Source organism: Platalea leucorodia (assembly GCF_965183815.1).
Source record: "Platalea leucorodia genome assembly, chromosome: 8".
NCBI lineage: Eukaryota > Metazoa > Chordata > Aves > Pelecaniformes > Threskiornithidae > Platalea > Platalea leucorodia.
In genome coordinates, this window is record NC_138830.1 from 36,803,600 (window position 1) to 36,815,463 (window position 11,864).

At 42.6% G+C, this 11,864-nt stretch overlaps 2 protein-coding genes across 8 annotated transcripts in view; one reads left to right on the forward strand and one right to left on the reverse strand.

The window, feature by feature from the left end:
- The window catches only part of PHAF1 (phagophore assembly factor 1), a 37,184-nt gene extending 32,995 nt beyond the window's left edge, over window positions 1-4,189 (forward strand). For 2 of the 7 annotated variants that reach the window (XR_014229033.1, XR_014229034.1), the window contains 2 exons: window positions 598-856; window positions 2,484-4,187. Coding sequence is in view for 3 of the 7 variants with exons in the window: in XM_082320106.1 (XP_082176232.1) it covers window positions 598-744 (147 nt within the window). In the remaining 4 variants the exon portion in view is untranslated. The other 5 variants (XR_014229035.1, XR_014229036.1, XM_082320108.1 and 2 more) reach the window with 5 other exon arrangements.
- Window positions 4,190-10,329: 6,140 nt separating this feature from the next.
- Window positions 10,330-11,577, reverse strand: B3GNT9 (UDP-GlcNAc:betaGal beta-1,3-N-acetylglucosaminyltransferase 9; the record flags this gene model as incomplete). Its single annotated transcript, XM_082319383.1, has 1 exon — window positions 10,330-11,577. The coding sequence occupies one exon, from the start codon at window positions 11,575-11,577 to the stop codon at window positions 10,330-10,332; it is 1,248 nt and encodes a 415-aa protein (XP_082175509.1).
- Between the last annotated feature and the right edge of the window lie 287 nt (window positions 11,578-11,864).

Here is an 11,864-nt window from a genome sequence, read left to right on the forward strand (position 1 = left end):
TACTACTGGCTTCTTATCTCCCATTTCAAGAAAAGCCAGCACTTGGGCATGGCTGTATTTTCAGAGCTTACTGACAGGCAACTTTCCAGTCTCTTTCCTGAGGTTGTACATTTGCATGTTAAAGCTGGGACTTCAGTTTTGTCACCTAGAACTCATACTAGCAGGAGATGCATGCACTCAGCTCTGAATAGTGGTGGAGCATGCTGGTGTTTAAATGTGTCACGGAAATCTAGAGACCATTTTTAGGAGCTAGCCAAGAGCTTGTTGCTTTCTTTTGTTGTTGTGATTTCTTTTTTAAGGCAGATCAGTTCCATATACGCTGTTTTCACTCTTCTGAGTTCCTGTTTGGTGTACGGTTCTTTTAATTTCCCTTTTTCCCTGCTGTCCTTTTGCAGGTGATGCAGAATAATCACATAGCTTCTGTTACTCTGTATGGCCCAACGCGGCCCAGCAGCCAGTTGAGAACATCGGACCTTCCCCAGTGAGCATCCCCTGCAAAGTCAGCTAATCTCAATGCTACAAAATTAGTACAGCGTGCCTTGATTTGCTGCCACTTATAATATGGAAAGCACGTTATGATTTTTTTTTTTCAATAAGCCTTTCCACCCAGGAGCGGTGTGGAGGGGATATTCTCTCAACCCTTCATCATGGGGCATGGAACTGTTGATGGAGGAAAGCAGCTTAGGTGCCTGTGCCGTCGTTTATTCCTCTCCGTTGCCCTCATCCTATGCAGCACAGACCTGAAGAGACTGTCCCCCCTTCTCAGCTGGCAGAAGGGGGAAATGGAAGAGGGGCACGTAATGACTGCAAGAGTTAGAAGCACAAACTTTCTGAGCCTTGGAGCATCTGGAAGCAGGTATTGATTTTAGTCTGTTTGTGTTACTGTATTGATGTGGTGGTCACATTTTAAGAAAACGTGTGTGTGTATATATATAGATATAAACACATCGGTATTTCTGTGGCTTAGGACATTGTACCAAGTGTGACAAGGATGTATATATGTCCATGATTTCAGGCACCACATCTTTGTGTAACTTTAAACCAAGCAAGTAGCATGTGCATAATACTTGGTTGTAACATTTGCACTACATACACTTTAATTACTTGATAAACGTTTATCTTCACTGAGGAGCATCTGTGTACTGGGTGTGAGTGGGGTGTGATGGTTATTTAATGTACGCTGCGCATAAAGCTTATTTATACAGTGGATCAAACTTATCCACCTTCCTGCACTAATATGTACTTGATATGCTGAAACAATTTTTTTCTGCCATGGCTGGTTTACTAATTTTTTTTTCATATGCAGTTTAAAAAAAAAAAAATTCCGGAAGAGGTTGTTTCTATGATTGAATTATGTTTTAGTGAAAAGGTTTGATACAATTTTTCATACTACAGAAAAATTTAATGAAGAAATAGTGTTGCCTCATTTGCCTCTGTTCCAAAATCCTTTATTCCTACTCTGTTTCCTTAGAGAAAGAAAAGCTGTATATAATGGTATCTCAGAAAGAAATTCCCGAGCTCTGCCAACACCAAGAAAACCTTTTCTGTAACTTTTGATGTGTGATTTTAATTTATGCCAAAGGTTTAGCCAAAGACATCCTTATTGTAGTTTTGCCATTTCTGTACATATATGCTAACTGCACACCCCACCCCAGCAGACAGGATATAGGCTTCTTTCTAGTTGGGAGATGCTGCTCGCAACATTTTATCCCAGGAGGATACTTTAGGTTTCTAGTTCTCTTACCAGTCTTATTTGGGGGAAATAGGTGGTCTGTCTTTGAAATACTGAACCCTTTTTAAAAATGGACAAGAGAAATGTATAATTTTATCCCATTTTTAATATTTTGGTGTAGCAACTTGTGATACATAGATGACAATTTTGTGAGTTTTACTATGTGTGTACAGATTTTGTAAATATGACATTTTTGTAATTTTAACTCCATGTACAGTGTAATCCTGTATAGTTTATCAATGAATGAGAGATAGGAAATAGAATGTTAACTGAAGTTTTGGATCCTGGACCAGTAGCAGGGATAAATGTGGTGTGTGTGTGAGACGTTCTTTGCCATTTAGTCTTCCTGTATACTGTGATACTCCAAACTGTTTTGCTAAAACAAACAAAAAAGCCCCACGGAGAATCTAATGGATAAGGAAAAAGTTACTGTTTACCTTTGTCCCTAGGTGTCACTCCTGTTGAATCCCTGTTCAATCTGTGCTGTCTCCTGTGATCATTGCTTGCTAAGAAAATTCTATGCCTCAACCTTCCTTTTTGTTTCCTCTCTAATTTTAATTTCATTTTACATAGCCCCTCTGTAAATTAAATGGAATAATAATGAGCATGTACACTGAAAGAAAAATAAAATGAGACTCTCAGTTACTGTTTTTGTGTTAAATACAGTTGCTGGGTGTTTTTGTAATAAAATCATGGATGTTTTTGCTTTTTTTTCTTATCAATTAGTCCTTTTTATTTTACTGTCTTTCAGACGTTATATTTGAAGTACCTGACCAGTGTTCCTCCTTTACAGCCGGTGCAGTATGTTCTCCGAAGATGCAGTATAAAAACTAACATAACTTGCAGTCTGTTTCCTAGTAGATACATGAAAGCGTATTATAATTTTTTGCCCCAAAGTGGAGAAGGAAGGTCTTTATAGTAAATAACACTGTGGCTTCTGTATTGTGTTCAAAAATGGGATTGTTACACTCGTGAGCCTTTGGGGTATCATTAAAATCAATCAAGCTTCAAAGAGTTTGAATATCTCACAACGGAATGGAAGAAATGACTGCAGTAAAAGGAGCGAACGTGAATTCTCATACTGCTTTCTTGTGCCCTAAGGTACTTCAACAGAAAAGCATCAAAAGTACGCTTACGCTGAAGTAGCTTAGAGGTTAATGCAGGGCATAAGGAATGGGACTCCTGTTGCCATTCGCATTTCTCCTGCACTGGCTGCATAATGCAAGACAGAGCACTTAGCTCTGCCTCCTCTAGCATCCTTCCGTTTTGGAATATAAAATGAGCTTGCATAGTGCTTGGCTCAGTGTTCTCTTGGAGAATTTTATGATCTCTGAATTGAGATGGTGTGCATGCTTATGCTTGTTACTAAAATATGATAGCAATCCTGATAATAAATTATTTTTAATTAATCCTTTTCTAATAAAGGCTCCAGATTAGCTGCAGGAGGAGATAAATTCTTGATGGGATGATTTTTGAGTAATGGCTACGCAGATGCTACTACTATCCTGCTCTCGAGCATATTCAGTTGAAATTCTTCAGAAGCATGAGGTCAGGACTGCTGCTATAGCACGCACCGTGGGACTTAGGCCGGGATGTCAGCAGCTAACCAAAGGCATTTCGCAGCTTCAGTGACCCCCATCGCCACTTGTAATACGCTGGTGAGTCAAAGCGACTAAACCAGTGTAGGCAATGAAATGCGCTCTCTTAACAGCCCAGATACTTCCCTAGGTCAGTCCCTTCATCTTAAAAGTTCCTCTGTAACAGGCAAAAATTAAAGGCAACTTTACGTCTTGGCCGCTGCTGATGGGCTGAGCACAAAGCATTTGACTTTTGGGAGAGGCAGAGCTGAAGAAGGGCATGGGGAGATAATGCCGGTTTGGGTTTCCTCGCTCTTCCTTTGTGATTGCAGCTGTTCATAGCTTGCTGCTCTGAGCTGTTTTGATTTGTTCACTGCTATTTGGACTAAGCCAAAGCTGTTCCTGTGCGGATGCATTAGGGGAGCGGGTGTGGAGCCTTAAGGACTTGCATGAAAAGGTTAGGACTGGGTGGAGGGGACTGATGGCAGTTTTGAATCACCAGAACGAAGGGAGGAAGGAATAGGGGAACAGAGGAGCTCTGGGGGAGAAGGTGAGGATGGCAGTGCGGCAGGAAGGGCGGGCTGGGACAAGCCTATTTATTTCAACCAGAAGCTGTTCCTTGCAGAGGGGGGCTCGGGGTGCAGCAGTGTGCCAGCTCGAGCTCTGCCGCGCCAGCTGGGCAGGGTGCATCACCTTCCCCTCCCAAAGGAGCCAAGATGTTTGGGCTGTGTCAGATCCCATCTCAGCCGGCGCCCTTGTTAGAATTATGTATGGTTTGATAAGATCCTGCGTGTTGGCAACATGTGCGTTGGTCCATCATTTTGGTTTCATATGATAAAACCGTTTGATATAACATTAAGTACAACTGCATTTTTAATAAAACACATTGTGCATGTGATCCCATTTTGATGTGTGCCTTTTTCCTTTGTATAGAAATTAAGAGTTTGTGTGTGTGTCTGCTTAACTTGAATATTGCAGCATTTTCCACAGTATTTCATTTGTTTACACTTAATAAAACTGATTGTTGTACCCTTCTTTTTGGAGGTGAAGCTGACATTTCTTCCTGTATTCTGTAGGCCTGCAAGCGGTCCCTGGGCTCCTGTGAGTATTACAGGCAGTACTATATAGATCAGTGCTGCTGTGTAATACTAGAACCCTCTGTTCCCCAAAATGCGATTCCTGTCAAGAAAACTCAGTTTTCTGTTGGCAGGAACCATCACACTTCTAATTCTAAACAGATTTCTTTTTTTTTTTCTGAAATAGTAATCAGGTGGTGTGTGAGAACTGATTCATACGCTCATCATCGCTCATATTCCAGAACTCCCATCAAACCTGTTTAAAATAAAATCTTTCCTGTGGCTCAGCGTTACAGCACGGTGGTGATTCATCGTTACCAGGGGCTGGCTAGAGGTTAGACTCCAGCTGGCATTTTCCAAAGGGAAACCAAGGGTGTTGGTGCCCACTTCACATTGACTCTCTACGTGTTGTTAGAGCCTGTTAGTCACTTAGCAGCTCTGCTAAGCTGAACTTGAGTTAGGCTTTGTGTTTGACAGCTCCAAATGTATATGAGAGTAAATCTGCATGCATGTGAAGCTGTGTGGCTGTTACTTTGAAAGAACTGTTATGTCCAGGCTGTAGTTATGGCTTCAGAGTATTACGACAAGGACCAAGATGTCTGATCTGGCAGAATTTGACGTGGGCTGGTTGTGTTCTTTGAGTTCAGAATAATTTTTGGTGTCATGATGCAAAAAAAGGCTCTTCTGTGCTAGCTCTGCAGTTACAATTGTTCCATGTTAACTTTTGCCCCATAAACACCTTTTATTTTACCTCCTTTATCTTGATTACACCAACACAAAGGCATTCTCCTCTCTGGCTGATCCCGTCAGACGCAACCTGACACAGCATGTGTAGCCAAATAAATACATCACTCTGTGTGTTTGAGGAGTTGATAGAATACAAATTAGTTCTGGTTGGTTCTTTTCGTGTAAGGTATGGCCCAGGATATTTCAGAGATAAAGTAAGGTTGAAGCAAAATAAGGGAAAATTAAAACCAGAGCTTACTGAAGATGTAACTCTTGAGCATTAAAGTAGGATCAGGAGTTAATGAAACGGGGACTTTGTTCAAGGTCAGGGCATAACCAGTTCACCAAGTGAAAACCGCACCTACGAAGGGGTTTGCTTTTGCAGGGGGCGTATCTGTTATCTGGAGGGTTCACGCTGAACTGAATTCCGTATTCTCTGTCTAGGTGAATTTTAGCTGTAACTAATAAAGTCACTGTTTAAAAGTTTTACCTGCCAAAGCTTATATCCAAGGCTTTTGTTTTGTTTGTGGGGATGTGTATTTTTCCAGCAAGCAAAATCATTCGTTTTCATGATCTGGGAACAGTGACTGCTTGAAACAGCGGGAAAGGTAAGCGAGAGTTAGCAGAATCGGTCATTTACTGTGGTGTAAGGAACCATTATAACAGTAACTTTTGTTCTGGACTAGACTGTAATGATTTAACATAACCTTTTCTCTTTCATACCCTAATTAATTCCCCTTTAAATGTTTGGTCATTTTAAAGTACTGCATATTGCAGTTTCAGAAGCTGGTTTTAAGTGCCTTAATGTTTCACACCTACGCTACATATTCCACTTAGCGTCTAAGTTTCATTCCAGTCTTAATACCCTTCAGAGAGACATGTAGTTTAAATACTAATCACAAAAAAACCCCCTCTGTGATTATGCAATGTGCAGTCTAATCCACTAAGTAATCAAAACAGCCTGAACCACTGTATTCCCTTTTCACCTCCGCTGGTCTCTCTTAGAAAAACTGAAGGCCTGAAATCCCGAGTTTACCCTCTTCCTCACTGGGTAGCTCCGTTGCATCCACGAGTATGGAGGCTACTAAGACTATTTGACCCTTTTCTTCTGCTTCTATGGACGTAGGGTGCGTTTGTCTTAATATCACGCCTTTATTCCCACCCAGCTCAGTCAGCCCCCCTGGGGACAAGGCAGTCACCGCGGACCTGTGTTATTTTATGTTTTTTCCCTGGTCTTGGCGCTGGGCTCATCAACGGACAGGCTGGGAAAGGGGGAGAGAGAAGATCGGTGAGCTGGGTTTGGGCAAATTGGAGAGCGAGCGTCGGGCTGGTCAGGACTGGTGGGGGAGCTGTTTGCTGCTCTTGGAGGGACTCGTGCACTCACCCTTCGGGGTTTAGTTTCCTCTCTCATTTCTCAATATGGTTGTCTTACTGACCATAAGCCTAGAAAATCACGAAAAGTTGGATTTAAAAGTTTTCCTGGTTTTGATAAATGTCAGTAGAGTTAGTAGCATCGTTAGGGAAATGTGGTGGGCTGATTTTCCAGGCTGCCGAGACCTGCAATTCCAGCTGAATGGTACAACTCAGGGGCTCAGCAGTTCTTCAGACTGGGCTTTGGGGTAGCCTTCCCCCCTCCCTGCCCCAATCTGATGGTCTTTTAGCACTCTCCAGGGAAAGTTCTCAGTGCTAATATTTAGTGAGGGTTCTCTGAGCCCTTTGATTATTTTGTACCGTTTGATTTTGCAGCTGGGGTTTGCTTCCGAGAACCTGCTGTAGAAAGATGAATAATTAAACTGCAGTCAGGAAGCACAATATTTTAAGCCTCAATTGCTTCAGAGCCATCTTTGGCTTTCTTTTTTATGATGTCTAAGTCAGCAGTGGCCTGACCGAATGATGGATCTTGGCATTCACCACCAGTTTGTGTTCAGAGATGCATTCGGAGGTGCTGAATGTGAGGTTCAAGCCAGCTCTGCTCGTTATAGCGACCAAATCTGGCTACTTACGTACAGTAGAAACAAAATTTGACTGTGTGTGGATCCCTGGGATTCAATAAAACCTACTGTACTATTAGCTTCAGATGTTTATGTCTGTCTGGAGGAAGTCTGCTTGCTTTCCTTGCTACTGGTGGAATCCACTTAGAATGTTTTTTTGTTTTCTTTTCTCATCGTGGGTTAGTCATGAAAAAAATTGCCAAGCAAGGCTTTGTAGCAAAACCCTGACTGGTGCATCGAATTAGCCAGTTACTAAAAGCTGCTCAGAATGTCATTCTGAAATGGATGGGTTTGGTTTTCTGAGATGCATCAGAAAGGTTGGCGGAGGGTCCTTCCTGCCAGTTCTCATACACGCCTAGGGTTTTAGGTTATCTGAAAAGACCCCCATCTTTTAGGAAACAGTCTCCAGCTTGGCTGAAGTCAAAGACTTTTTGCCTGCTGTAGCAGTAAGTAGAATTTAATAAACTGCAGGGGGTGCAGCGCTACCCTCCAGCATTTCCCCAGTGCATTATGCTCATGTACGGGGTCTGTGAACTTCCAGCTCAACTGCAGAAGCAAATGGAAACTTTTAAAACCAGGTCAAACAAGCTGTGCAGCAGAGGATGGAGAACGAAAGCAGACGTATATTTTATTAATAGATACGAGATTTAGTATTCACTGGATAAAAGAAATGAGCTATTCCATCGACTAAGTCAACGGAGTAAACAGTTTGCTCTAGTTCTGTTTCTGCCAGCTATCAGGGTATGTGCTGGCACAGGTGGATGTTGAACAACAACTTTCATCCAGGACAAAATGCACTCATTAATGCTGTACTATGGGTAGATTGCAGATCTGAAGACGTTATAGAGGGAGGAGCCATCTGTGCATCTCCAAGCTTAAAAGGAAGATCTTAATAAGGACTGCTGAACCTGACTAGCTGCCTTGTAGGAAATCATAAGGTAAGCCCTGTTTATTTCTCTGTTATTACCATTAAATTAAGTCCAGCACAAGTAAAGATTTACCAAGTTATCCAAAATAATGAATAATGTAGTTTTCATGTCGCTGTCTTCATGAAAAATACCTGTGGTGTCAGTCTTACAACACGTGTGCAGGTGTACTTGACAGACTCACTCTGACAACTAGAGGCACGTCTGCATGCTGTCTTTTAATTATGCTATAAATAATTTCCCAAACGGTAATCTAATCACAGGTAATACTTTTCTGTACAAGCGCATAAATACCTAAGTATCACACATGTTAGCAGACAGGGGCGTGACTGGCTTTCTCCCACCGGCTCTGGCTCTGGCTTATTTCCACACCCTACAGAGCTCCTTGTAAAGAGTGCATGAGCAGTTCATATTTCGGGATTGCATCCTAAAAATATCCCAAATCAACATATGGTCTTTTGATTTCTATATAGCCAACCTTTCCTTGGAAATACATTATTGTAAGGCTTAAATTTTTATGATGAAGATAACACGTAAGACAGTTGTTAATAGTCTACCAATAGATACTACCAGCTTGCTTTCCTCCATGCTGTGCATAGTTAATAGGAGTACTGAGCCCAGACTGCTGCTGGATGGGGGGAAGGTTGTACCCAGATATGAAATGCAGCTGCGCCACAGGCTCTGTTGAAGGGAAAGCAACTTCTTGGACATTCATGACGGATCGTAGTTTCCTTTGAAGCTGTGAGCGTGTGCCCCCCTGAAGTGGGATGACATTGGGGGTTCTCTGATGGAAAGGGGAAAAAATTGCAAAAGAATTAACAAACAGTATCAGAGGTGAATTCAGGCTCTTTGCCCCATGAATTTCATAGCTTTTTCACCCTGATGTAGAGGAATTTACTTCCTCTTTTATGTCCAAGAAAAGGATGTTCTTTTAAGGTAATCTGCTGCTGGAAAAAACAAAATGCTTCAAAGTATTGACTATTCTTTGAAAAACTAGGCAATCCAGTGTTCTTGTCCGATGCTTAAAATACTTATGAAGTTACAGACTGACTGAAACTTGGAAAGCCGAACAGAAAGATTGCTCTGTGTGTTTGCTTTCTTGCAATAAACTTAGAAAGGCTTTTATTCTGAAGCCCTTTTGTCTGAAGACCACTTTCTCTCTTCACATGACACCCGCAGCAATATGAAAAGTCTTGGCTGCTCTTTGCAGTTGACGGTATGCCTGGAAAGAGCACCGAGGTCTACAGAAACCAGCCCAGTCCACTGACAAGTTTTCCTTTGGTTTGAAGAAGCTCCCAAATGTGACGCAAACAGCAGCTCTATGTGGTTTTACCCTCACAAGCGAAGACGAAAGGATCTGTCCAGATGCAAACCTTCTGAAGATCTGGATTAGATGATGAGAGGTCAGATACTGTTGGATGACTTTGAGTTTTCACTGAGCGCCAGTCAGAATAGTGTAGAGAGCCTGAGCTCATGGAAGTGCCAAAAACTGGTCCCCTGAGTCCTGAGTGTGTCAATGAAGCAGATATTTGAACTAAAGAGTTGCTATGAATAATGAAAAATCAAGACTCAGAGGGATCAACTCAAAGTTCTCCTTGTCATTTCTTTAAAGGCCCTTTGGAAGTCTGCCACTTCCCAGTTATCTACTTACCTGTCCTTTGCTCAGCCAGCCATGCCAGCCTCAGCCTCCAGTTTGTTTTCTTGTAGTCCACCCTATCTGCAATGTACAGGACCCCACTTCAATAGCTGTTAGTTGTTCTTTTCTTCTCTTCTTAGGAGGCCTACAGGAAGCCAACCAGGCAGCGGTGATTTGATTTGAGCGTACGCTACGGTGACTTGATTTCCTTTACTCTAGTTACTGTGTAGTTTGGTCATTTCTCAATGAGTCTGAGTCAAGGTAACGAGTTGACGATGATCCCTGTGCTCCTTGGCATCATCTCTTATGCTCTATCTTCTTTCATTTCTCACATTTCTAACAATGCTGAAAAATCTCCAAGGACTGCATTTTGCAATGTGCTTTTTTACACATTGGCCCACTAAGCACTACCATAATTCTAATAAATAATAATAAATTAAAGATACTGTTATAATTCTTTGGACTCATTAATGGAGAAGGACCTACATGGTATGTGTGTGCAAATGTGGAATTTTGGCAAATTCCTGCAATAATTCATCGTCTTCTCTTAACATTGTAAATAAGATGTGCTAAAATACTTCTAAAGTCGGTTCATTTGGTTGCAACAGTTCCAGGTTCACTTTCTCAGCTGGTTTGCTATGTGCTTCTGCTGCAGGCTGCCTGCATTATCTGAGGGGTGATGCCTGTGTTGTTATTTCAGCTTTCTTTTTCCATTGGAAAGGCTTCTTCACTTGCTTCTTCTGAGTACAGGAAAGACGTGGGCTGTGGAGCAGGTTCCACATTAGCCAGATCTCAGCAACTTTCAGACTGTGAACTACCATGAGATCTTTGTAAAAACAAGGGTCAAATGTCTGTAGGTGTGGGGCAGCAGAAGGCTTGACAATGCCAAAGGTCTTGAATCCTTCGTGCAAAATGGGTTTGAGGTTGATTCTCTGTAAGCACATGCCCAAAAAGACATCATCGATGGGGAAGAGTTCCACCTCTCTGCAAGCCCTAGAGAGCTTCTTCATGGTGCAGCTGGACAGCAAAAACCCTCCTCCTCCTGCGTAGGCTGGATAGATGCTTAGCCCATACATGGTCTCTGGGATATAGTATTTGCTCTTTTGGACACGGATGGGACGGGCATTGTAGATGATGTCCCCAACAAAGAGGTCCTCAGTGGGGTCATGTCTCTCAAGGAAGTCAACAATGTTCTCAACGTTGACAAAAACATCGGCATCACCTTTAAAAATAAATTTCACGTTGTGACAGAATTCAGCAGCCCAGTTCAGGAAGTGGATCTCCTTCAGGGTCAGATTGAAGAAAGTGTCCATGAAGTCCCAGAGTAAAATGTCCCGGTATGTCTGACTCTCCTGGTGGATCAGGGTCTCCCATGTTGCTAGCACTGTCCTATTCTTTGGTGTTCCCAGGAGGAACACTCGCTGGATCTGCTGCCCGTTCACCAAACCCTCCCTGCCCCAAGTTTTCCGGACAATCTCACGTCTGTCAAACTCTTCAACTACCGATTTGATAGCAATGAGCAGAAAGGGACCTCCAGGTGTTTTCCTGCATTTCTTGGGCTGGTTAATGAGGAGGTTGAAGTTCCTCTTATCCTTGTTTAGGAGATAGCGCTTGAAGTTGAAGGCAGAATCGGTCAACGGGGCTGGAGTTGTAGTTTGGACCCTGTTGTTGGCCACTTCTGTTCGTCTAATGATAGGAGTTACATGGGGTCTGGGTACTGTTGCTTCTGCTGGTATCTGTCTCCAAGGTGCTCTGGGGTCAGAAAATATTTTTGGTGTTGCGGAAGGCTTCTTCTGTGTCAGCTCCTTGTTTCCTACTGGGACTAAATGTTCCAGTTGGGAGTAGAGTAAAGAGCAAAGTGCTACCAGCAGGAAGAGGGTACAGACGGCATCCCCTTTGAGACGAACTCTCATTGTCTCCGCAGTGTTTCTGGGACTGTTAAAAGCTGTGTTTGAGCTGCCTGGCACCAATGTCCATCTGTAAATAAACGTACGGTGTGTCAGCAATGAGGGTTCAGCAGCCTTGAAGCACGCAGGCAACACTAACTGAAACACCATTTAAAAAAATAGGAGCAAAGTGCATTTTACTCATACAAACACTGAGACCCGTGAAGGAACTTGCCAAAAGGCACACGGGTTGCAAACCTAGCACTGATCCTAGTGCTCTGGCTCTGTGACTTGGTTAGTTAAGTCACCAAGCC